The sequence below is a fragment of the Leucoraja erinacea genome, chromosome 9, assembly GCF_028641065.1.
Source record: "Leucoraja erinacea ecotype New England chromosome 9, Leri_hhj_1, whole genome shotgun sequence".
NCBI classification, from domain to species: Eukaryota; Metazoa; Chordata; class Chondrichthyes; order Rajiformes; family Rajidae; genus Leucoraja; species Leucoraja erinaceus.
Window position 1 is genome coordinate 45,077,024 of NC_073385.1, and position 27,868 is coordinate 45,104,891.

Consider the following 27,868-nt stretch of genomic DNA (forward strand, 5'->3'; position numbering starts at 1 on the left):
CATAAAATATGTTATGTAATTAAATAGGCCAGAAATTATATGGCCTACATTAAGAATTACCCAAGCTGAGAAAATGCTGTTTCAAATACTGTTTTAGGGAACGTTTGTTTTTAACGTTCCATTTTGACTGCATTATAGAAATACTGTAAGAAGAAGGAAGGAAACTGACTGTAGCTGGTGCATCGTGGTAACCCCCGCAAAGATCATACGTGAAACTATAAGATCGTATTTTATATAACCTGAAACAATCCTGTTAGGTGACTGCAAGGAAAGTCATTTTATTGACAGTTGAATATACAACTTACAATACAAAAAGATTGAAGGCGATTTAATAACAAAATAATCTGCCACTCTTTTTAAATGTAAGCATTCGGCTCAGTGTGTGCAAGGAGTTTCAGTTATTAAATAAACCTTATGGTCGGATGCCTCAACGATGTGATGTATTGGTGTTTGCTGTATCCGAATCCCTCAAACATCACATGCATTGGACACACTCCATCTGATGGATTATTTAGACGGTAGCCAATCAGCTCCGCTGGCAATTCCATTCCTTCACTTGCAGTCATCTCTTAATATCTGCCACTGCTTCTTTATACAGTTTCCTGACTCTTTTTTTATATATATCTCACACAGGAGGTGATGGATATGCCTAAACGGGGGGTGGGGGGGTGGAACCTCAATGAGGAATGTGTTGTGTTACCAGTGCCATACATACATCCAGACTATAGATTGCAAACCGCAACATTTCATCTTTACATAAGATAATTCATGCATCGATCGTTTCCTGACAGATTTATGTCACTCAAAGGACAGTCTCACTTCTTGCTTTCATCGTTTCATGAAGCCTGGTTAATTTCTCTTAAGTCAATTGGGTGCCCCGAAGATGTTTCTTTTCCCTTAAACGTCCCGATTGTTCATTCACTGCTCGCGTTTTTATTCGCCGTGCTCCATAATTAGAACAAATGGCTTTGCAGACCTCATTTGCACTGTGTATGGTAAATGAGCTAGTTGACCTTCTGCAGTTTGCGGGATAGGGTTGAATGTTCATGGGGCAAACTATTGCACTGGGCCTTTGTTGGAGCAGCATGCAAGTACGGGCAAGGCAAAAAAAAAATTGGAGGAATGGGTGGGTGGGAATTTAAAAAAAATGTAACTACAGTAATAGATAGAATAAACAGCCCGGTCGTACTTACTTCCCCGGTGCTTTGCGATTGGTAAACTAGATGAAGGTTACATGTAGTGCCATTGCCCATCCATGCCCATATTCATGCCCATTCCACTCATAGGTCCTAGAAGGGAGATAAAATCCAAGAAGATGCCAGAAAATCAGCAAGGTCGACTATTAGATAGTGAAAGAGACCCTTAAAAAAAAATTTTTTTTTTGTATTTTAGGATCCGTGGGGTGGACAAATTCCTCACAAATCTCTTGTCTGCAAGATTTGTTTCCCCATGGGTGCAAAGAAGACAGGCAAGGCAGGCAGCAGGCAAGGAGGAACCCCCTGTGATGATAGGGCATGAGAGGACATGTGGATGGGAGGGGGAGGGGAGGTGATGACGCTACACTTAGGGTGTGGGCCAAATGCACTCAGCTTACCAGCGGGCCGAATTCCCATATGTTGCTGGCCATCCAATACAAAGCTTCCCATTGGTTGGCCTTCTGGACTGTACGCCGCTCCTTGGCTTACTGAAGGATCAAGAAGAAAACCTGATTGTAGTCAAACGCGGACACAGAGGAGAAAGAAAAGACATACCAAACAATCAGCAGTTACTCCTGAAACAGCAGACACAGTATGTTGTTGAACAAAACACATATACACGCAATTTTAAGAAATAAATCAAGCCATCGTCCACCAACCCAACGACCCCCAGATTTAAACATTCCCAGCCGCAACAAAACATATCAAAGGTGCGTGCAACTTTATATCGCAAAAGCAGAAAAAATGGAGTACTCCAAAGTACAATTCCTCTCTCAGTGCCTAGAAGATCTGAAAACTTATTTTGTTCAAGAATGAGGTATTCCTCTGCTTGTGCAGCCAATGTCACTTAAATTAAAGATTACTTAGTCGGGTATTGTGCCCTGATTGTCCCATGATAATTAACTGTGACTATTGGCTACACCTTCTTTAATTGCACTCTAAGCATGAAGACACCCAGCCAAACATTTAATGGATTCATTCAATCAATACTATCAAATTACATAAAACTAAGAATAGTGTTATGAACGGCATGCAATTTATGATGATTAAAAATAAATTACACAGGCAGTTCCTTAAGTCCTTAATTTATTAAATGCAGTCTGCAGTGTGGGTCTGACATTTATAGATCAGATTGATGGGATCAGGGAATTTCACAGCGAAAGGGAAGGCCATTCAGCCCACTATGCTTGTGGCAACTCCCTATCTGTACCTCTATATCTTCATGGGTTTTCGTTTTAAGCTTTAAAGCTGTAGCTTGAGGTGACTTCTCTCAATTTAGGCAAGGAAGGTGACACTAAAAATATTTTCCAGAGCTTGAGAATAGGGGAGAAAAATGAAAAAGAAAACAGCCAAGCCTACCAGTCTCAGTTTCTTTCCAATATGCTGTTCTTGATTGTATGTAAGTAATGATTTGGGGAAATGAAAGCATTGGGTTTTGGCAGCTATGCCTCTCCCACGCATGAAGACATGAACTCGGGCAAGGTACTCAGAAGGCACCTGTAGACCCAAATCCCAGTTAGTCAGTGCCTTCAGCAGAGTGAGAGAGGAAATGTTCCTCGCGCTAGCTAGGATTGACTGAGTTTTGTTATGCAGCACTGACAATACCCTGACAAATCAAACCAAATTTCTCTCTGGCTGTCACAAAAATCCAGACGTTAGCTCTTGCCCAAACTACTCTGTGCACACCACGGTATCATTCCTGATCCCCAAGAAGCACGTTTGACAAGTTGTACACAATTCACAGAAATAAAAAGCACTTTACATATTGAAGTAAAGCAGCGGGTGCAAATCAACATCAAATCAAAGCAGTGTGAGTGACAATAAAAGGCTTCAATAAAGCTTCTGGCAAACCAACACAGAAGCATACAACTCCATGGTCGGCACAACATGCTTGTAGATTCAATTTTGTGTATAAGCCAAATTAGAGCAAAACTGTCCCAGACTGAAATTAAACATTTTTTATCATGGGATTAACAGAATCTAAAAAGAACATAATTTTACCCTGGTTATTTCGTTTAGTTTAGTTTAGAGATACAGCATGGAAACAGGCTCTTCGGCCCCCCAAGTCCATGCTGTCCAGCGATCCCCGCACGCTAACATTATCCTATGCACACTAGGGACAATTTACAATTTTACTGAAGCCAATTAACCTACAAACCAGTACGTCTATGGAGTGTGGGGGGAAACCTGAGAACCCGGAGAAAACCCATGCAGGTCACTGGGAGAACGTACAAGCTACGTACACAGTACCCGTTGACAGAATCGAACCCATGCCTCTGGCGCTGTAAGGCAGCAACTCTACCGCTGAGCCTCAGTGACGCCTCAGTTAGGGGCTATGTTTTCTGCCATGCATCAAATGTGGCAATAGAGCAATAAAATGTATGATAGGGAACACTATGCAATACTGAAGCTTACTTTTTACTTTAGAATTACTAACTGGAGCAATATGTTTCAGAGGACTTTAACAGTAATTATTTTAAGGGACCCACCGTTATTATTAACAGTAAAACAACACAGAAGCCAGGGCATAATAACAGTGTGTTTACCTAGGAGCTGTGAGCAGTTAAGAAAGGCATCAGTGGCAGAAAGACAACCAGTGATTTCTGCAGTAACGGCACCCACTCAGTAAGTTATTTGTGGTGCGAAGATATTTGCCCAATTACCCTTATTAACCAGAGATAAAAGCAGCCTTGGGAAAGTGAGGGTGGGGAATTCCAGTTGGCATCGGTTAGTGAGGTTTCTCCCTGCACCAGAATTCTGGATAGTTAGCTCTCCCAGATGGTGGCCTGCCTGCCTGCCTGCCTGCCTGGCCTGCCTGCCTGCCTGCCTGCCGGGATTATTTACCAGGTGAAGGAACTCCTGATGAATAACTTGATGAAGATTTGTGCCTGCAGGACTTGAATACAGTTACTACTTAAGACTTGCCTGCTCGATTGGACTGGTCGATCATGGGTTGTACTATTCTTCTCCTGGCATTAATGAACCTAAAAGAAAACAGTAAAAGGGTAGATTTTACTTCTCAATTAAACAAAAACAGAGTTGCTTTCTCCCCCCACCCCCATCCCACTCATTTTGATTTGTTGAAGGCACAGAAATAAAATCAGCTGTCCGTCGTGTCATCTCTTGATTTAAAGTCCTCTTACGGTCAACCATTTTAATATATTTAGTTGCCTGAGATGGAATGTCTGTCGGGGGCAAAGAGGCACAAACATGGTAAAAGTTCATTGCTTCAACCCGGTTGCTTTCTTCCGAGAGTGGTTGTAACACCCCTTCCAGCTGTCCATAAATGAAGACCAGGCTTTGCCACTCTCTGCTTTCACAAGGTATTGTTATGTCAGCAAGCCCATCAATTAGGTTGTCTGAAGTTTTATCACCACAGCAGCAAATAAGTGCTGGTACAGAAAGGCTCCTGCTTATTCGCAGCCCCTGCAGTTTTAGACTGTAAAGTCAAGGGGTCATTTGGAGGTTAGTGACTGGCAACGCTGACCTTTTCAACTGAGATTTCCACACCCAGGGCACAAAAAAAAAGCAAATGCCCATCAGAACGAGGGGGGGTACTAAAAGACATGTGCTCAGAAAAACAGACAACTTTTTTCCACGAGTCCAAACATACACTTTTGATTTTATACTGAAAGATACATCTACGCTTATATATTTTGTCATTCTGGGAAATAAAAAGGTGGAAACGTATCCGAAATGGAGATGGGGCACCATGCACTTCCATTAACGGCTTTAAAATTAATCCTCTTCTAGACAACCTACAGTTGCAGACTGTTATATATATTTTTAAACGTTTAACAACCATTGTGCATCCAGCGCACCATCAAAGTGCCGCAGTTATGAAAAAATTGTGACAACCTTGGATTTTGTTTCTGATTTGACAAATCATGATACAGCTTGACGGTCTGTCACTATTACCAGAAAATTACCACATTCTTGTTCTTTACAAAAAAAGCCAGATAAAAATCGTTTCATAAAAGCTATTTGAAATTAATCATTGCAGGTCTGGTTTTAATTTAGCAGTCCCGCCTCCCAGCAGAAACTGCACTCACTCCACCTCTCGAAAAAAAAACCCTCGTATTTCTTACTATCTAAAATGTTCGCAAACTCTATGCAGGGGCCAAATGTTTGCATTTGAAATGAAGCCAAACTGCTCCACTGTCTTTTATGTCCAACTTAGTGCAAGAAACACAACTCATGCGAATGGCATGTAACAAATGTCTCATGGCTGTGGAATTGGGGGATGGGGAGTAAAAAACAAGAATGAACCAGGAGCCCAAAAAAACATGATTCCATGACTGATTTTTGATGCAAAATAGTCATAGACAAATAGCTTATTATTCTAAAGTAAACATTCTTATTTCAGAATGGACCTTCTAACTGAATTGTAATAATCTTGCCAATGTTTTAGCAAGTGCATTATAAAATATTTTCTATCTATATACCGATATTATTGAAGAGAAGAATCCTCTATAGATTTGCATTTTATCTTGTTGTCAAAAAATGTCACCCAACACAATTACTTGTCTTGCCTAAGCTCCAGTTGAAAAGCTGCTTCAGGCATTAAAACTAGCTAAGCAACTGAAGAAAGAGATGTTCTTCAGGGAAATAGCGAGGGTCCTTTTAACAAGCAGCGCAGATATCATTAAATCAAATCATCAGTAAACAAACATCTGTTCGACAGTCAGAATGCACAAAGTGACCCTGTGCAGAACGAGAGTGTTTCAGTTACGATTACCAGATCCAAACGAATTCAATTTACCTCATGTTCACACTTGCCATCAAACTGAATGGCGGTAAAGAACAAAGCAATATTAAGTTTGTGAGCAACCCCGGATATCTGCAAATATTTTTTTGACTTCAATCGATGGACTTTGAAGGCACATCTAAATGGAGATCATGTGCAAAGAAACAGATGGATCCAAACAAGCCCTCACTCTGGACATGAGGAAGATTTTTGAGTTTGAGTTTCATTTACTGTCACGTATGCCGAGGTACAGCGAAAAGCTTTTGTTGCATGCTAACCAGTCAGTGGAGAGACTATACATGATTACAACTGAGCCATCCACAGTGTACAGGTACATTATAAAAGGAATAAAGTTTAGTGCAAGATAAAGTACAGTAAAGTCCGATCAAAGATAGTCGGAGGGTCTCGAATGAGGTAGATAGTAGCTCAGGACTGCTCTCTAGTTGTTGGTAGGATGGTTCAGTTGCCTGAAAACAGCTGGGGGGAAAAAATGTCCCTCAATTTATGGGAGGTTTTGCGACAGGAATTTTCAAATGAAAACTCTTAAACAAGGCATTTGTTTTATTTTTGGCTGGGTGGAATTGAATTGTTGGCGGTTGTTAGACTCCCAATCAAAACGTTCCAAGTCTGAAAGCTGCCTTTAAACAAGGTTGAAGTGGTTGCTCGTTCTCGATGAGGCCAGTAGATGGAGCATTTGGCAAAAGCAGGGTATTTTCATCCATGTGGGCAGAAAAAGTGGAAGAATGGACCGATCCACTACATTTTGACCAGTCACAGCAGAGCCTAGTTTAGTCCTCTCAACCCTTGTCCGCCAGCAAAGATGCTGCAAAAAATTGCAAATGCAGACTGTGCCCAAGTTACAGCAGCATTCCCTTGCTGTGAAATGTTCGTAATCCGGACAGTTCACAGGTCGGAAAGATGGCCACGATTCGCATTTCCACATAGCAACCCCTCGGCAACTGGCAAATCCAAGCCGCCGGTCTCCCAAAAGCTTGTCCGTACGTGAGGGCTATACTTGGGGAATCATAAGCTGAGAAGGACCTGTAGTGACGGACTGAGGAGGTAGCAGAGAGACAGACTTGGCCAACGTTCAATATAACATGAAGGTCTCGCAGTGGTTCTTAACCTAGGGGTCGGCACCCCCTATCGGGGTCGTTTGGGGCTTTGCCGGAGGTCATGAAGAGGACACAAATTTGTTGAGTCAATGTTTAGGAACCTAACAAAGGTACATACCACATACCACATACCAGTATTTTGTTCACGTATGTGCGTACTGGTGCCAAAAAGGTTAAGAACCACTGCACATCTCGTATGTGTATGTGACAAATAAACTTGACTTGAACTTGACTTGACTTGAGTGAAGGAAGGAACTGCAGATGCTGGTTTACACCGACGATAGACACAAAAAGCTAGAATAACTCAGTGGGTCAGGCAGCATCTCTGGAGAAAAGGAACTGAACCACACTGGGCAGGTGCACCAGTGTCCTCTGAACAAGGGGGTGATAGGAAGTGGGAGGGGGGGAGGAGGTGGGGAGGAGTATTGGGAGGAGTATTTGAGATGAATTACAATACTTCTGAAACATTAGAAACTAGGTGCAGGATCAGATGAAGCGGATGCAATTGATTGAAGCGGATCCAATGTTGATTCGGCCCTCCGAGGAGATCATTACATACTCTTCTGTACCTGCCTTCTCTCCATACCCCCTGATCCCCCTAGAAGGCAACTCCCTCTTAAATTGCAGAAATACACGGGCAGAGAGTTCCAGAGATTCACCACTCTCTGTGTGAAAAAACTCTCATCTGTCATAGTGTGACAGAACCAGTCAGGAGGCAAGAACTGCAGAACTGCGAACAGAGAAAGGTTGCAACCAGCATAGTGTAACCTGATGCTATAAGGGTCCAGCAGTCTGATAAGGGTCCCAATCTGAAATGTCACATATCCATGTTCTCCATAGAAGCTGCCTGACCTGCTGAGTTACTCCAACACTTTGTGTTCCTTTGGTGTGAACCAGCATCTGCAGTTCCTTATTTCTGCATGTTTCACTAACCTCTTGTTGAAAAAAAATCAAAAATAACTCTATATAAAATGGAAGCAGTTATCTCTCCCTTTTGTTTTACAACTGATACCCTTGTTTTAAGACCCGATATTCCTATCCCCGGAATCACCTTTGCAATTAACTAGGAAATGGCCCCAAGTGAGTAGAAAGGGAGCACAATCTGCTCCTTGGCCATTGGTGACTTTAGTTCCGGGTATTGGGCTCAGAGAAACAAGGAGATTAAACCTGTCTCTTTAATATTCAGTGACACCAAATAGCTCTGGTGTAACTTGTGATACCAAAGCATTATCACAGCCCTTTGATTTATTCAGCATGCATCGTATCATTATAGATAATACCACCTGAAACCGAAAAGCTCCGAAAAACAGACTGAGCATCTGTAAAATTGCTTAAATGTTGTTAGTTCAGGGCTTTTATGAAGAAGGGGTTAGTCCCCTCCTCACAGCGGTCTTTCGCTGTGCAGTAAGCTGAGTGGGGCCAAGCTGACACTCTACCCCTGGCTGCGAGGCGCTCCAAATCCAGCGCGGCCCGCGGTATATTTTGAACTCTGGGCTAAGATTCAAGTAACACAGCCATTAGACTTTAGAGGTTTAGAGCAAAAACAGGCCCTTCGACCCACCGAGTCCACGCCAACCAGTGATTACCCCATACACTAGCACTATCTGACACATTAGGGACAATTTACTATTTAACTAAGCTAATTAACCTACAAACCTGTACATCTTTGGAATGTGGGAGAATCCAGAGGAAACCCATGCGGTCACGGGGAGAATGGACAAACTCCGTACAGACAGCAGCTGTAGCCAAGATCAACCCCGGGTGTTTGGTGCTATACGGCAGCAACTACCGTTGCGCCACTGTGCCACCCATCCACTGATGCTAAAAGATGTACATTTTGTACTCTGTGCTAAAATTCAAGTAACACAGTCATTAATGATTTTTTAAAAAGTGCTGCAGTAACTCAGTGGGACGGGCGGCATCTCTGCAGATCATGGACAGGTGACGTTTTGGGTCAGGACCCTTCTTCAGACTGATTGGTGTGAGGAGGAGAAAGCTGAAAGAAAAGAGGGGACAGGAAAAAGTCTGGCAAGGGTGAATACTGGTTTAGATAGGCAGATGGATGAACGAAGACCAGCGATGAAAAGACAAAAAGCGCGAGTAAGGATAGAAGAGGCACAATTGTGAAGCCAGACAAAAGAATATAGATGGAAGGGGATTGGAGGAGGGGGAGTAGAAATAGATGTGAATCTAGGTGGAGTACAGGAAAGAGAGGGGGTAAACAGAGAGGGGGGAGGGAGAAGTGAGGACGGTTCTTTGGAGGATTGTTACCTAAAATTAGGGAATGCATGATATCCTATGTGGCTGGGACAAAGATAATCTATCCCTCTGACGAAGGGTCCCAACCTGAAACATCACCTATCCATGTTATCCAGACTGACCCTCTGAGTTACTCCAGCACATTGTGTCTTTTTTGTAAACCAGCATTTGCAGTTCCTTGTTCCTGCACACTGTCCTTCCCTTTTCTTGACCTTTGACAGAATTGACACCATTTCCCTTTAACCCATGTTCAATCGAATTCCATTCTTGTATCTCTATTAATAAGCAGAGGAACGCCTATAATGATTGTGTGCCCACACTGTTACTTCCGTGACCTAAGTAGCTATTTTTGTTCTTCGCCTATTTCTTATTGACCCCCTGATGGCATCATCTGGAGGCAAGGGGTCTGTTTCCATGCATTCATTGAGAACAATCATCTCCTCATCATCACCCTTACCTCTCTTGCCTTTCAGTTATCAGTGCGGTTATCCAATATCCTGGATCACATCACAATTTCCTCCACTTCAATTTTCCGAGCTTTGAAGTACATCTTTGACTCCAGTCAGAAAACTTTAATTCAGGCACTACCTGGACAATGTTTGCAATCATGATGCCTTTCGAGACGACTGTCCAGCTGCATCTTTGCCATCAACTAGACTAACTATTCCACCTCCTTAACACTCATGAAATCATAAGACATGCAAGCAGAATTAAGCCATTTGTTCGGCCCACGAGTCTGCCCCACCATTCACTCATGGCTGATCTATTTTTCCCTCTCAACCCCATTCTCCTGCCTTCTCCCCGCAACCTTTGACGCCCTTACTAATCAGGAACCTGTCAATCTCCGCTCTAAAAATACCCAATGACTTGGCTTCCACTGCCGTCTGTAGCAATGTATTCAACAGAATTCACTGGTCGACTCGATCTCTGCCTCAGCTCACTCACATTGTTCCTTAGAACATAGAACAGTAGAGCACAGGAACAAGCCCTAATCTCCTTGCCTGCACATAACTCATATCCGTCCATTACCTGCATATTCATCTGCCTATCCAAAAGCCTCTTAAACGCCACTATTGTCTCTGCCTCTTCACCCCTGGCAGTACTTTCAGGACACCCACCACTCCTTGTGTAAAAAGCCTGCCCCACACATTTCCTTTAACCATGTTCCCTCCCACCTTAAAAATATACCGTCTAGTCTTTGACACTTCCATGCTGGGGAAAAAGGTTCTGACTATCTACCTTGTCCACTCTACTGTATGCCACTCAGAATTTTATAAACTTCTATCAGGTCTCCCCTCAGCCTCCGATGCTCCAGAGAAAGCAAACCAAGTTTGTCCTATCAACCCTTATAGCTAATACCTTCCAATCCAGGTAGCACTCTGATAAACCTCTTCTGCACAGTCTTCAAATCCTCATTTGTAACCTCGAATTGTAAACTTGAATATCACATTCCTGTCCATTATTACTTGTTCTAACCTCCAGAAATTAGTTCATCCAAAGTTCTATTACCTAATGTTGTCGTACAGACAAGTCCCGTTTGCTCAATATCCCTATTCAGGCATTAGCTCCTGGCTGTGCAATGCCTCAATTGTAAAGTTCTTATCCTTATATGCAAATTCTTCAATACCCTCAATCCTTCTTACATCTGTAATCTCATCCATTTCGAAAGTCCTATGATGAATGTGTGCTCTTTCAATTTTTGCCCCTTGGTCATCCCCAAACTTAATTGCTCCACAAATAGTTGTCATGCCTTCAACTGTCAATGCTCTAAGTTTTGAAATCCCTTGTGGAATCTATTGAGACCTTCCTTGAAACCTATATATGTGTTTGAACAAGCTTCTGGTATCGTGTTCTGGAGTCTCTCCCTAAGTTGTTAGGTCCTGTGAAGTGAATTGGAAATTTTGTTATGTGAAAGGTGCCATATATTGTTGCTGTTGCCTTTATTAACACAGGACATGCTTGAAGTTTTGATTTGAAACAGCAGGAACAGTAAAGCACACTGGTGTGTGATTATCTGAAAGCTAGACCCGTGCTGTAAAATCCAACAGGTTTCTTGCATCTGAAGGGTTCATAAATTCATAAATTATAGGAGCAGAATTAGGCCATTCGGCCCATCAAGTCTACTCCGCCATTCAATACTGGCTGATCTTTCTTTCCCTCTCAACCCCATTCTCTTGCCTTCTCCCCATAACCCCGGACACCCTTACTAATTAAGGCTATGTCAATCTCTGACTTAAAAATATCCATTGATTTGGCCTCCACAGCCCTCTCTGGCAATTAGTTCCACAGATTCACCACCCTCTGACTAAAGAAATTCCTCCTCATCTCCCTTCCAAAGGTATGTCCTTTTATTTGGAGGTTGTGGCCTCTGGTCCCAGACTGTCCCACTAGCTGAAACATATTGTCCAGAGCTTTGGTCTTTAAAAAAATATTCTTTATATTTTATTGAGAACATTGAGGAACGGTTATTTTTTTTAGCAGGAAGAAGTTTTACTAGTGCTCAAAGAGTTGTAGGCATGGTATAAATAACACCTCCGATCTTGAGCATAGCAACCTTCTTCATGTACGAGACTCACTAGCAGGCTAATGTGTTGTGTCCCTTTGGGAGTTGATTCAAAGCTCTGTAGCCACACTCCCTTTTATCAATCAAAATATGGCCAATTGAGATTATCAGACCAGGCAGATAAGACTGTTTTCTCTCCTCCCAAGAGCCACTAATGGTGTGGGCACATGGGGAAACAAAAAAAACCCTCCAGATGAGGAGCGCTTCATGTGCTCCTATATCACATCACTAAGTAATGCACCCTCTCCTCTCACCCTTCCCCCATTCATTTCTCCCTGGTGTACTCCGTGTAATGGGCTGGACTAAATTACTAGGTTTTTCTTTTTACCCCCAACCATTTTTATTATTTACATCTGGTAGTCTCCTTATTATAAAGTCTCTCTTGCTCCCCTTGTACACAATTGCACACAGAGCTGCAAACCATTATAGTCCCTCTCAGCATGAGAACTTCATACTGTCTTCAAACAAATAATTACAGGCAAGGTTAAGGGGTCACATGGAGGTCATATCTTTGGATACTCATCAGAATGTTTACATTAGTACCAACAGAGGCTCATTTAACATGCAGAGATTTAAAAAATGTTTTACTGATGTACAAAGGTAAATGGAGCAATTTTAAAATACGGGACAAAATTTGTAAGGCCAACTTCCAAAACCATAATACTGAAAAGTTTCCATATCCTCATGTTTAATGTATTCGCCAAATGATCTTGACAACACTAATAGTTCCTCTGCCATTACCATTAAAAAGGAACACACAAATCTGTATGGTGCCTTTCTCTGTATGTAGGGTTAACATTCCCATACATTTGTGCCCAACCTTTATTGAACTTAAATCTCCTACAACCCTGTTTTCTGCTTCACTGACTCCACACCACACCTGGCAACATGCTCTTATTTTTAGCAATCTTGCCATGAGAAAACTTTTTTTAGCCAAACCTTATTTATCTGGAACAGAGCCCAAATTAGATAGTCACTTCTTAAACAAACCCTCTTCCCAAACTAGTTGTTTAACCGGTTTGTCAAATCTTGCTGATAACCGGAATCCAGCCTACAAATACTATGTTAATTAAGTTCTATCACAGAATGAACAGCTTAAACCGATGTGCTTTGATATTTTAAACAGCACTGCTCAAATCTATGGTAAGCAAAAATGTTAACTGATCATGTTAAATGTTAACGCAAGCTGATTTCTTGTTACACTAAAATTGAAATGTTCAAAGTTGAAGGAAAGTGAAAGAATTATTGATTTTTTTGGTAAATTTTCTACTGAACAGGCCTAAATGCAGTTCAAACCAAAATGACATGCAAATATTATTTGCAGATTTAACAGCCTCTGGAGATGGCTGCACCTGTCAACTTAATCCTTGCTGCTTCTTGGAGAATTTTTTGAGAATTAGGAATATCCACTCAGAAATATTATTGTGCAGAGTGGACAGCCTTTCCAAATGTCCATCCTTGTAAATTATTTTACAAACATTTGGAGAACTCCAATGAGATTGATCCAAATTCCCCTATTTGTTATATCCATGCCATCCAATACGTCCAACAATCTGTTGTCACAAACTTGCCTTGCAATTTTCTTTAGACTTTAAAACTTAAAAGATACAGTGCAGAAACAGGCCATACACTAACACTATCCTACACACTAGGGACAATTTTTATCAAAGCCAATTAACCTACAAACCTGCACGTCTTTGGAGTGTGGGAGAAAACCGGAGGACCCGGAGGAAGCCCATGCGGTCACAGGGCAAACGTACAAGCTCTACACAGACAGCACCCGTAGTCAGGATCAAACCCGGGTTCTCAGGCAGCAGCTCTGCCACTGCCCCATTGTGCCACCCCAAGTAATCCTGTAGTTTCCTGTAGTCTGAACAGATAGGCTGCATAAATAAGCATCCTACCTAGCAAGACAGGCTAAAAGAGTTGGGACTCCACATGTTAAAGATGCATAATTTTAGGGGTGAATTGTTCAACTTTTATAAATAAGACTTTTGATTATGGCGGACTCAAGGTTTAAAGGGATCAGACGGGCAATGGAACTTAGATCATACCAGCTACGATCCTACCAAATGGTGCAGGTGCCTTGAGGGCTTTCTTGGCCGATTCCGAGCCCTACCTCTTAGTAGACCAAGCAACTACTATGGTCAACTATGTGGTTCTTATAGTTGGCCAATATGGACCATATAGTTGTCCATATTAGAAACTAAGTTGAACGCTTGTGTGCCTGTTGACAGTTGATTCAATCTTTATAGATAAATCCAATGGAAACATTGCAAGTGTTGCTTCTCTCTGGAAGGTATTATTTTGCTCTGCACCATTTAATTTTCCTCTTCCCGTGGCCGAGCACCCTCATGTGAGTGATTTCAGTCACTTTGACAAGATAGCTCAGGTCGATCAGGAATCCAAAAGGTGGATTCCATTTCCCCTGTTTCCCAAGAGAAAAAGGAATAATATGCCAAATTGTCACATCACATTTAAGAAATATGCCCTTCTACAATTATATAAGGTTTTGGTGATAACACACCTGGAGTATTCTACATAGTTTTGGTCTCCTTATATAACAGAAGGAAATGCTTGCGACGGAGAGAGTGCAGCAAAGGTTCACTAGATAGGTTATTGGATTGCAACTCTGTCAGAAGAAGAGAGCTTGGCAGTTGGCTTCCATTCTCCTCCACCCCCCTCCACTCTCCCCCCTCTCCCTTCTGGACTCGCACCTGTTTCTTCTGTCCCACTCGCTTTCCACCAATATTCCTTCCTCTAGCCTTTGTCTCTTTGTCTCACACCTTCTGTCTTTTCATCTCTAACCTATTATCTGCCATGCGTTGACTGCTCCTCCTTTCTTCCCGCTTTCTTTTCCCACCCATCGACAATCAGTCTGAAGAAGAGTCCCGACCTGAAAAGTCACCTATCCATGTTCTCCAGAGATGCTATCTGACCCGCTGAGTTACTCCAGCATATTTAGTCTTCTTTTGCAAACTAGCATCTGCAGTTATTTGTTTCTACGTATGTTTTTTCTCCATACATCATATCCAAATAGAACTCCTGAATCACAATAAACTGCTAAATATTATTTGAGTTTGAGAGTATGCTCTAACGAGTGTCAAGCTCATCACTGTTATTCTAGGGTTGTATAGAATGGATTTCATTTACCTGGTGCTTTTTTCCCTTGTTAACCAGGGGTGCCTGCACTCATGTGCAGTGGCAGCCTGGTTCGCTGCTGTGAGAAGGTAAGACTGTTCGAAGAGCTTTTGTAACTTAGTGGGCACCAGGAATGTGGCGACTCTTTGTATACTGCCTAAGTGAGGTCTGCTGTATGATTTCACCGGATTGTATGCAAAAACAAAGAATTTCACTGTACCTAGATACATGTGGTAATAAAGCATCATTGATTCATTGGAGATTCAAATATGAGGCTGAGGAATTCGCTCCTGGTTCGCTGAGGTAAGGGATTAATACACGTTTTCATACCCATCTCTAGCAATGAGCCAGAAGGTGTTGTGCACTGGAAGTGATTCCCTACATGCCCGTTGTACATTACACCATCTCAGTCATAGCTCCCACCACGGCAACCCGGTGGCATCCAAAGGTCCAAACCAAGGTTAGTGGGGGTGGAACAATTGGAGCTCATTGGGGAGGGGTTTGAAACAGATGTGGCATCAGAGAATCAGAGACCAGAGAGGGCTGCTTGTGGAAGACTGCATTCAACCTCAATCAGGTCCAAGGGTGAGTGGAGTTCAGCTGACTGGAGACCAGCACCACTGGGTTAGTAGGAAGTTGGTTAAGAATGGGCTCTTGGGTGTAATAGTGTTGGAAGATGTTGTTAAGGTGTTTGTGAAAGATATTGGGGTATTTGGAGATTTGTGGAGGTGACAATTATGGAATCAACTAGGGAATCAGTGAAATGCTGGTCAGAATTTCAGATGATTGTGGGAATGGGGCCAGGGGATGGGGAATATGGATTGGCAGTCCAAAAAACAGAACGTAATGGGACTGCTATCAGTCCAAACCCAGTCGGCCAAAGATGAGCATAACTAAGGCAGTCACTTCTCAGAACAACCACGTGCAGGAGAAACATTTGACGCCATTCAATTGTTCATGGCACCCTGGTCCTTTGCACAATGAATCTTGCAGTGAATGGTTCTCCAGCATAACATTGAGTGGGCCTATAGCAGTTTAACTATTTAATGCCCCGTGACAGTTGCTGCTCAATGTCTGGCTAGGGGTCCCAAAACCATGCAATGAACCGATCAGAATGAAATAACTCAGACCATAACAATTTTCTCCTCAGGAAACAAGGTTGCCGGTTTAATGAAAGAGTAGGATGCATGCTGCAATATTCTCAGCCTGGAGACTGACAAGGCACAGCTTTGTTGTTTTGATCCCCCTTTCTGCCGTAGTTAAGCAGCCTTGTTGCACCAAACCGGCGCCTGACTGAGTACTCCTATTCATTTACTGCAACTTTTTGATGGACTGCTCAGTATTAAGGGTGTATCATATTTCTTGGTCCAAAGTTAGGATGTTCTGCGCTCCTGTTAGTTGCTGGGATACATTCAGTTTTGACACTAATAACAGGTCAACACCAATAGTGCCTTTTTGCGGAATGCCAGATGTACATTTTAAACAAACTACAATCTAATTTGCTCTAACACTTGATGCCAAATCACAAAGGGGGAGGTCCACCCACGGAGCAGGAATCCCTGGAGCCACTTCTAAACCAACGCAGGTTTGAGTTGTAAATGTATTTTTTGAAAAGTAAAAACTGGCTCATGAAGGCTACAAAGAAATGATTTAATTTTGGTGTTGTTCCTTATGTTATGCTTTTATGTGGCCATGAACTCTTTGACACAGGTTAACACAAAGCTAGCAACATCTCCAGAGAGAAATACCTTCTACGAGGGTTTCCCACCACCACACAAATCATTACTGGAAATTGCCGGGGAATCAGTAACCGTTTCTCCAAGGACTAACAGTATGGTTCACACTACTGAGTACTGAAGGGTAATTATCAATGGGAAAAGGCAAGAATAAAACAACAGCAACAGTTTCAGGGTTGAGGCCTCGGCGGTGGCAGCGGTGGCAGCGGTGAAGCCTCACGACGACAATGCCTCGGCGGTGGTGAAGCCTAGCAGTGGCAGCGGCGATGCCTCGAGGGTCGACTTGTGGTCGATGGTCGATGAGAGCGTGGAGAACCACCGTGAGGGGGGAGGAGAAGAACAATGGAGGACCCGGCATGGGGGGGACTGCCATGAGGGGGGAGGGGAAGAACAATGGACAATGGGGGGGGGGGGGGGGGAACAAAGGACAATGGGGACCCGACGTGGGGGAGCTGCTGTGGTAGGGGGGAGGGGGAACAAAAGGGGGAGCCGGCGTGCTTTATAACTTTGTCAGCGCCGTAGGTGGCTGCTATTTGTATACATTGTGTATGCAAGCAAATAATCTCACTGTGCTTAGTCACATGTGACAATATTCCTATTCCTTTTCTTTGGGCAGATCCATGGGATAGCAGAACATTCCACTCATTCTTGGCTGACCCCAAATATGGTAGATACAGTACTCTACATCATGACTGTATGATTATGCGTTTTCCTACATAAATATGGACTTTAGAGATACAGGGCGGAAGCAGGCTCTTTGGCCCACCGAGTCCACGCCGACCTGCAATCACCCCACACACTTACAATATCCTACACACGAAGGACAATTTACAATTTTTACAATTTTACCGAAGCAGATTAACCTACACGTTTTTGGAGTGTGGGAGGAAACTGGAGCACTCGTGGAATACCCACACCGTCACACGGAGAATGTAAAAAATCTGTGCAGTTGGCACCCGTAGTCAGGATCGAACCTGGGTCTGTTGCGCTGTAAGGCAGTAACTCTGCCGCTGTGCCACTGGGCCACCCGTGCAGGTTACTAAAGTACAAACGGTGACAATATACAAGTTTACGTATAGAAAGGTGATTTTGAATCGCTACGGTGGTGCTTCACATAATAGACACAGAGAATTAGTTCCAAAGTCTATTAACAGTCTTGGGCTTGCATTTTCTCCATAAAAGTTGTTTGCGAAGTTCACTCAAGATGGGTGTGTACCGCCAGTATGATTGCCACATTCAAAGGAAATGTGAGAAATTGCACCACGAGTTTTTAAGTGCAGAATGCCAGAATCAGAATCTGTCAACAGCCCCAATGCTAACAGCAATTTCTCCTATATTTGTCAATGCAGCAACAGGGAAGGTACCCCATTGTAATCCATCATATATCCCGAGAGACGAGACAAGGTGCTATATAAATGCAAATTTTTTTTATCTTTTACTTGTGATATATATCAAGCAAGAAATCAAGATGACTAGCATACTTTGGTCAGGTCCCAACTTGTTCTTGATTCATTCTGGTACAGCCTTTCCTGTTTTGTGCAAATCTGCGTTTGAGCAATGATCCTGTCTGTCTTCCCCCTGGGATATAGGGTGAAACTAGTGTATGTCAGCAAATTCTTTAACTCATTGTGGGTGCTTGAATTTTAACATGGGATTATATTGAGAAAATATCAGCTTAAGCACCCGAAAAATTGAAGTAATTTCCAGGCAAATATTTAGTATTTTTTAGTTTAGAGAGATAACATGGAAACGGGCATTTCGCCACCCCATTCACATTAGTTCTTAAACCTGTTTTTTGGGGGTTTTTTTTGATTCCCTTACCCTGGTTAACAGACATTCATCCTATTCCCCTCATGAATTTATACACCTCTATAAAATCACCCCTGAGCCCCCTATGCCCCAAGGAATAAAGTCCTAGCCTGTCCAACCTCACCCTAAAGCTCAGGTCCTCAGGACCTTATAACATCCTCATAAATCTTCATAATATTCCAAATGTAGCCTCACCAACATCTTGTACGACTGTAACAGAGTTTTACTTTAGTTTTTTGTCACGTGTACCGAGGTACAGTGAAAAGCTTTTGTTGCATTTCACCAGTCAGCAGAAAGACTATACATGATTACAATTGAACCATCCAATGTGTACAGATACATGATAAAGGGAGTAATGTTTAGTGCAAAGTAAAGTCCGATAAAAGATAGTCTGAGGTACCAATGCGATAGTAGCTCAGGACTGCTCTCTAGATGTTGGTAGTATGGTTCAGTTGCCTGATGACAGCGAGGACAAAACTGTCCCTGAATCTGGAGGTACATGTTTTCACACTCCTGCACATCTTGCTTGATGGGAGAGGGGAGAAGAGGGAGTGAGACTCGTCCTTGATTATGCTGGTGGCCTTGCCGAGGCAGAGTGAAATGTAGATGGAGTCAACGGAAGGGAGGTTGGTTTGTGTGATGGTCTGGGCTGCGTCTATAATTCTTCGCAATCCCACCTTCTATACTCAGTATCCTCACTAATGAATGTACCAGCAGCCTTCCTAGCTGTTTGTAAATTAGGGAAGAAACGTGGGCTTATGGAGTATATAAGTGTATGCTGTGAGCGAGCTCACTGGACTTCACCTTGGGCTGGGACTGGAATGGTGCCAGGACCCTCGAGTTCTCTACGCCAGGCTACAGTGAAGGAGTCCCCAGTGTGCAGAAGATTCGGGACGTTGCTACCAACTGCCACTCCTATCAGTGAAGACCGAATGAGCAGAAGACTTGCGATTAATTTATTCCTTTCTAAACCTTTTACTGTATGTCACTATACTTTAATAACCTGAATTTATTTGTAACTTTGGAGTGTTCTTTCTCCATTATTGACCCAAATCCTCAAAACCTGCCTGTATGATTACAAAGCCCAAGTCCAAATCATTTCTACATTCAAAGGAAATGAGTGGTCCCGTTACCAATCTTTTGGTAAACTCCGCTGAACACTTCCCTCCAGATTGTGACACAATCTTTCATAGATCACATCTTGTTTCCTATTACCTGGCCAATTTTCCATTCCCATTGCCACCGTCTCTTTTACACCACAGACTTCAATCTTGATCAGGTGCCTATTATGTGGTATCTCTCGAACGCCTGATGGACTGATGGACATCAATATATACCATAACAACCACATTTCCCTCATCAACACTCACTGTAACTTCATCACATGAACCTATCACGGTAGTTGAACATGATTTGTTTTTAATAAATCCATGTGGCTTTCACTCATCAATCCACACCTGCCTAAGTGACTACTAATTCTGTCTGATTAATATTACTGTTCAGCTTTGAGATATAGCTTCAGCCCACCGAGTTAATGCCGACCATCGATCATCCATACACTAGTTCTGTTATCCAATGTTCACAACCTACACACAAGAGGCAATTGTACAGAAGCCAATTAACCTATAAGGTTGCATGTCTTTGGAGTGTGGGGTGAAATCGGGGCACCCGGAAGAAACCCACGCGGTCACAGGGAGAAATTACAAACTCCATACAGACAGCACCCATGGTCGGGATGGATCCAGGTCTTTGGCACTGTAAGGCAGCAACTCCACCGCCCTGCCACTGTGCGCTGACACTGTTATTGCCAGAACCTTCAATGTCATCCGATCTTAAGCTGCCCGGTCGGTTATAGTTCCTGCGGTCACCCTTTTTATATAAGGCTGTAATATTTGCAGCGTCACTGCTCAGCCATCACTTGTCTGGCAGTGCATGACCAGAGCCTCTGCAACTTACTCCCTCAGTTCGCTCAACAAGCCCAGGGCAGCACAGTGGCACAGCTGGTAGATCTGCATCCCACAGCGTCAGAGACCCGGGTTCGAACCTGACCTCAGGTGACGTCTGTGTGCAGTTTGCACTTTTTACCTGTGTAGTGACAGATTTTAATATCGTTTCAAGGATTTAGTCCTTTAGTCACTTTAATTGAAGACAGGGGATCAGAAGATAATGGATACGCACCCACAAGTTCTCTACGAGACATTCAATGCCGTCGAAAGATAAATCTTCCAAACACAGTCTCTTGATTAATAGTTTCTTTATTGTAGTAGTAAAACCAGTAAGATATTCATCCAAACGTCTTCTTGTGTAAGTACATTTCAATTCAATCGTGGTCATGCTCGTGCATGGTCAAAAGCTATGACCTCCCCCATTCTTCTTCAAACTAAACTAACTACTAGGGAGTCTGCACTAGAATCCCAGCCGTAAACACGCCTCAGACTACGTATAAATCCCACCCACATAATTACAGGCAGATAAAATGTAAAGGTAACTGGTTATAGTTATAACATACTGAGTTAAGCTAAATGGCTTCTACAACCTATGTGACTGTGTGTGTTTCCTTCAGTTTCTCCAGTTTCCTCCCACATCCCAAAGACACATCCCAAAGGGTTGGTAGGTTAATTGGCTGTGTGTAATTCCCCTTAGTGTACAGAGTAGATATGAAAATGGGATAACATAGAACCTGTGTGAACAGGTGATCGATGGTTACTGTAGACTTGGTGGAACCTGACCAGATCTTTAGACTGGTTTAGTTAATTACTGTCACGTGTACTGAGGTACAGTGAAAAGCTTTTTGTTGTGTGCTATCCAAACAAGACTATACCCGATTACAATCCAGCTGTCCACTGTGTACAGATAAAGGATAAATGGTGCAACATTTAATGCAAGATAAAGTCTGATTAAAGATACTTCAAAGGTCTCAAATTAGATAGTTGTGGGAAGGTCAGAATTGCACTCGAGCTGGTGAGAGGACCGTCCAATTGCCTGATAACAGCTGGGAAGAAAATTTCCCTGAATCAGGAGGTGTGCATTTTCAAACTTCTGTGCTTCTTGACTGATAGGAGAGGGGAGAAGGAGTGACTGGGGTGAGATTCATCCATGATTATGCTTGGCCAGTGCCTTCCAATTACAAACTTTTAGCTCATCAAGAATCTCAATCACAGTTTCTTTTGTTGAGACTCGAGCTACATTTCACTCCTTGACTACTCAATTGGAACCATAGCCAATGTCCTTCGTCTCCACGAGTCAATTTCCAGTCCAATATCTTATCAGCTCCACAATCCTTTCTTACAATACTTTTTGATTTACTTACCCATATAATATTTTGGATTCCCTTTTATGTTTGTGGCCAATCTTTTCACATGCCCATAAATGTCTCACTTGTAAATTGCCCCTATAGTGTAGGATGCGAAACTAGGATGACATAGAACTAGTGTATAGGTAATCGATGGTGTGGATTCGCTGGGCCGAAGGGCCTGTTTCCAGGCTGTATCTCTAAACTAAATTAGAAGTAAACTAAGTGGAGCAAGTACTTGGTTTTCACTTTCATCATCAAGCCTGGCATCTGCTGTGCGCTTCTCTTCTCTGTTCTGATTTAATCTCTACTTCTGTTTTGGTCATCCACTGAGCTCTGACTTCAGTTTCCCTCATGGGAATGTAATTCAATTGTGGCTGAAACATCTGCACTTTAACAGGCTTCCTCTGTTCAATTACACTTTTTGCCTGCCCAGCACTGAATTCAATTCATCCAACCTAGATTTGTTCTCATGCCAATGAAATTGGCCTTTATCCAATTGATTAGTTTTACCTCAGAGAGGCTGAGATTATTTCCCATGGCTATTCTACACGTGATATTATGATCGCTCTTTCCTAGATGCTCCCCCAGTGGTACTTGTTCCACTTGGCCTGGCTCATTTCCCAGAAACAAGTCGAGCAATGCTGTCTTCCTCATTCAGCCAGAAACACACCAAAAGAGAATATTCTCCTGAACACCCTTCAGGATCTCATCCCTTACTTAGTTCCTTAAGTTATTGCTGCTCCAATCTATATTCATGGAGTTTGGGGTGGCACAGTGGCACAGCTGGTAGAGTTGTTGCCTCGCAGTGCCAGAGATCCGGGTTCAATTCTGACTACTCTCTGTATGGAGTTTATACGTTCTCCATGTGACCACATGGGTTTTCCCTGAGTACTCTAGTTTCCTCCCACACTACAAAGACATATAGCTTTGTAGGTTAATTGGCTTTAGTAAATTGTAAATTGTCCCTAGTGTACAGGATAGTGTTCTTCTTGTGTATGGCGTGCACAGCCTAAAGTTGTAGTTCAACTTGTTCTATTTGATCTATTTGTTTGTGCACGTCGGGTTGATTGCATTAGTTGAAACAGGGTGGACCAATCTCCCACCCCAGGATAGTGTTAATGTCCAGGGGTAATTGCTGGCTGGCGTGGACTCGGTGGGCCGAAGGGCCTGTTTCCATGCTGTATTGCTGTGAAGCAATAATGGAATGACCTTAGTAACTTTAAAGTCTCTTAACATTCCCATCACTTTAAACTTTAAAGTCCCTAAACTCATTCCATCATTGCTTCACTGTGTCCATTGTGCATCTCGGCAATTTTCCTGCAGATTTGCTTATCAATATCCCACCAGCTGGTGATCTACAGAACAATCCCAATGATCGTAATGAACCTTAACCAGTGAATATGAGGTCCACCAGAGGGTCCAGGCATGATGTGATGACACTAGTGTAGATGGGGCATGTTGGTCGACGTGGACAATTTTGGTTGATGGGCCGGTTTCCACGCTATCTGACTATGGCTCTATTGATGTATTCATTGTAAGTGACCAGTGATCACCCCGTACACTAGCACTATCTTACATACAATTTTTACCATAGTCAATTAACCTGAACTTCTTTGGAGTGTGGGAAGAATCTGGAGCAGAGAAAACCCATGTGGTCACATCAGGTGCAGGAGTAGGCCATTCGGCCCTTCGAGCCTGCACCGCCATTTAATATGATCATGGCTGATCATCCAACTCAGTATCCCGTAGGACCCTCTGATCCCCTTGGCCACAAGGGCCACATCTAACTCCCTCTTAAATATAGCCAATGAACTGGCCTCAACTACCCTCTGTGGCAGAGAGTTCCAGAGATTCACCACTCTCTGTGTGAAAAAAGTTCTCCTCATCACAGGGAGAACATGCAAACTCCATACAGGCAACACCCGTAGTCAGGATTGAACCCGGGTCTCTGCCACTGTAAGGCAGCAACTCGACAACTATTCCAATATGTCGCCCCGAACCCAATCCTACCTGAACCCATTTCATTTCCCCCACATTACCCACCTCTAGATTCTACCCTTCATTAGCATACTGGGGTTAATTAACGTACCAACCTGCACGGCATTGGAATGGGGGCTGGAACTGGGGCATCCAAACGAAACAGAGTGCACAGTCACAGGGTGAACACGCAAACTCCACACAGAGACTACACCAGAGGTCAGGATTCAACTCAGGTCCACTGGAGCTGTGAGGCAGCAGCTCTACTAGCTGCACCACTGTGCCGCCTAAATAGGGATGAAGTGAATGTGTCACGGTTTGAACAACCAGCTATGTCTGTAATTCATTTGTAGCATAATATTGTAGCCCAATAAAGAACACAGTCTCCCAATTGACGATTTGGGATCATTAATCAGCAACATGCCACATTCAGTCCTTAGCTGGAACTATAATAGTGGATGCTAAAGACAGTCTTGAGACACTCGGATTAAAACTGGAAATGTTCATTTCACTGGAGCAGGCGATTAGCTACAATAATGGACAAACCCTGAGAAAATTGGGCAGGAATGACATAAGTACATTAATACAATAAGTGGCAGGACCCTGAGGAGCATTGATGTACCAATAGATTTTAGGGTGCAAATCTATAGCTCCCTAAAAGTAGCAACACAAGTAGATCGGGTGGTAAAGAATCTGGGTGCTTACTTGTCCAACAGTCGGGGCACTGAGCATAAAGGTCGGGAGGATCTGATGCAGCTCCATAAAACTTTGGATATACATTTGGAGTATTGTGTTTAGTTTTGGTTGCCCCATTTCAGGAAGAACATGGAGGCTTTGGAGAGGATGGTTTGCATGATATTGTCTGAATTAGACAGCTATAAGGAAAGGTACACAAAAAAGCTGGAGAAACTCAGCGGGTGCAGCAGCATCTATGGAGCGAAGGAAATGGGCAACGTTTCGTGCCAAAAACCCTCAGTGTGAAGAAGGGTTTCGGCCCGAAACGTTGCCTATTTCCTTCGCTCCATAGATGCTGCTGCACCCGCTGAGTTTCTCCAGCTTTTTTGTGTACTTTCGATTCTCCAGCATCTGCAGTTCCTTCTTAAAAACAGCTATAAGGAAAGGTTGGACAAATTAGTATTGTTTTATTTGCAGTGTCAGAGACTGTGGTTCAACTGATGATCATATATAAAATTATGAGGAACACAAATAGGATAGATAGTCAGAGTTTTTTCCCCATTTTTACATTTTTAGCGTTAGTTTTTGTTTTAGAGATACATCGTGGAAACAGGCCCTTTGGCCCATCAAAGACATGCCAACCAGTGCACACTTGTACACTAGTTCTATCCTGTAACCCAAAAACCTGCACGTCTTTGGAATGTGGGAGGAAACTCAAGCAGTCACAGTCAGGAAGAACGTACAAACTCCGTACAGACAGCACCCGTAGTCAGGATTGAACCCGGGTCTCTGGCAATGCAAGGCAGCATCTCGACCACTGCGCCACTGTGCCACCGCCTCGAAGTTTCTCACCAGCCACCCTTCCCCTCAAGATCCCTCAGTGACCTCACTGATCACCCCTCACTCAAGTTGCTTCATTGAGCCCAATCATTAGTCAAGTCAAGTCAAGAGAGTTATTGTCATGTGACCCAGATAGGACAATGAAATTCTGGCTTGCTGCAGCACAACAGGATATTGTAAGCATAAATACAGAACATTACTTTAATAGTAATGAGTAATTGGGGTCAAGGAAAGAGCGTTCACGTCACGGCCCTGTTTCCACCAATCTTTCCACCGCCACGCACAAGAAGCGACAAGACAGACACCATTGTGTGCAGATGCTGAGAAGTGTGTTCAACTGTGGCTGAACAACTTCTAATCTTGTGTGTGGACTCGATAAGAAGAAGAATGAGTAATTCCCATGGAGGTTGTTGCTAGTCACATGCTTGTTCTGCTGTTTCCTGTTCGCCAGCTCTGGGGGGCTTTAAAGGTGCTGTTGAATAGAGATGACTGCTGCCTATGTTGGGAATTCTGCCCCTTTGCTTCTGAGAGTCCCATCGGACCTTCACATGCTGAGACCTGCAGAGAGCGGTTCTAGGTTCATAAGTTATAGAAGAAAAATTAGGCCATTCGGCCCATCAATTGTATTCCACCATTCAATCATGGCCGATTTCCCCCTCAACCCCATTCTCCTGCCTTCTCCCCGTAACCCCAACACCCGTACTAATCAAGAATCTGTCAATAGCTGCCTTAAAAATATCCATTGACTTGACCTCCACAGCCGTCTGTGGCAATGAATTCCACAGATTCACCACCCTCTGACTAAAGAAATTCCTCCTTATCTCCTTTCTAAATGTAGGTCCTGTTATTCTGATTCTAGTTTTAGACTCAGACTCAGACTAGTGGAAACATCCTCTCCACATCCACTCCATCTAGGCCTTTGTTTTGTTTCGGATTACTCAAAGGTTGCAGCACAACAGAATCTAACATCGCTGCTTGTGAAAGGTTGTTCTAATGTATTTCTTCCAGACCTTAATCTTCAACCTTAATTTCCCTCCCCCATGGAGCAGCTCTTAAACCATGATACACTTTGCTGGTGGCACACAGCCCTGTTGCAGGGATTTGGGATAGGATGGAGATGATGGTCTGAGTGGCGGATTGTTCTATGTTTTACCCCGAGGCATTTTCCATGGATTATTTCCCTCATGGAATATTCAGCCTGTCTGCAATCATTTGATAGGTTTATATCTTGATATAATTTTTATTGATCAGTTGAAAATGCACAACTGTGGCACTCAATGTGAATGAAAGTTTATGAATTGGCATGTTCGATTTTAACAACTGCATTTATCTGCATATTCTTGTCATCTTCATATTTAATCTCTTTCATTCATAAAGTAATTTTCTACCTCCCTAATGTACTATACTACCATAAATTAATCAGAACAATTTGGCTTGTTTAAAGAAAATAACTTTGAACGGCTATTATTTAATTGATCTTTTAATTAAATGTGTTGATATTTATATCTTCCTAAATTTATCAATACTTAGATATTTTCAAATTAGTTTTTTTTAAATTGGTGCATAATTACAGCTCAAATGCACCGATTAGACTTATTTTAATAAATATTTTGTGCTCTAATAAACTACTTGAACTAAAGTAATGAAAAAAATCATATGCAACAGTATTGAGGTAAAGTTAATTAAACTGTAATCAAGGGTTTTAGCATTAATTATTAATACGTTTTCAAAGAAAACATTACGTTTCAAAACTTCAACGCAACTTGTAATTCGATCCAGTAAACCTTACCCTAGACTTGAAATGAAATATATTTAATAAGAATGGTTGCAAAATAGACTTTTGTCTGTCGCTTATTATCATTTAAGTGGAACCTTTTGCGTGGGCAAGTAGATATTTTTAAAATCTTGTCAAAGAATAGGAAGGTGAGACAGAGTAATTACAGTTGTAGGAAATACAACAAATTAAATAATGCCTTGACTGTGAAAGCGTGGGAGTTGGTTGACAAGTGAATAAAAATAAAATAATTTGAACCTTAACGATTGAACACCTTGCTTCATTCCAGAGGCAAACTTGACAATGGTTACAGTATGGCTTAATAAAAGTAGAATCACCTATTAGCAGACTAAGTTTGGAGAGAAAATAAAACAAGCTCAACTTGATGGTGCAGTAAAGGGTTTCACATACTGTAATTTACACTTCCAAGTTTCCTTCAGTTATTCCAATTAAAGTCATAGTACATTTTATTATTAATCTTCCCAAAGATAATATGGTCCAGTTATCATCAGCAGTAGGCCAGCTGTTAGCTGTCTATCAACCACCTGAAGTGGACAAGCTGAGCAGGAGCAAGAATGTCATTCCTTTGATCTGGCAAAGAGCAGCTGCTGATTTATGTACCAGGACTTTGTTCCTCTGTTCTATTTTACTTTCTTTCCTAAGGCAGAACCATGAAATCTGGTGGAAAACTGCATTGTTCATTGCAACATCAACAAGCTCTGACAACTGCAACAGGCTTTC

The 27,868-nt window shown here is 42.6% G+C and overlaps 1 protein-coding gene across 9 annotated transcripts in view; it reads right to left on the reverse strand.

The window, feature by feature from the left end:
- The window catches only part of meis2a (Meis homeobox 2a), a 124,044-nt gene that overhangs the window by 2,441 nt on the left and 93,735 nt on the right, over positions 1–27,868 (reverse strand). For 3 of the 9 annotated variants that reach the window (XM_055640709.1, XM_055640707.1, XM_055640710.1), the window contains 2 exons: positions 4,122–4,180; positions 1,595–1,705 (listed from right to left, as the gene is read on the reverse strand). In XM_055640709.1, the coding sequence (XP_055496684.1) occupies positions 1,595–1,705; positions 4,122–4,180 (170 nt within the window). Of the gene's footprint in view, positions 1–1,193; positions 1,290–1,594; positions 1,706–4,121; positions 4,181–27,868 lie in introns of all 9 variants that reach the window. The other 6 variants (XM_055640712.1, XM_055640714.1, XM_055640713.1 and 3 more) reach the window with 3 other exon arrangements.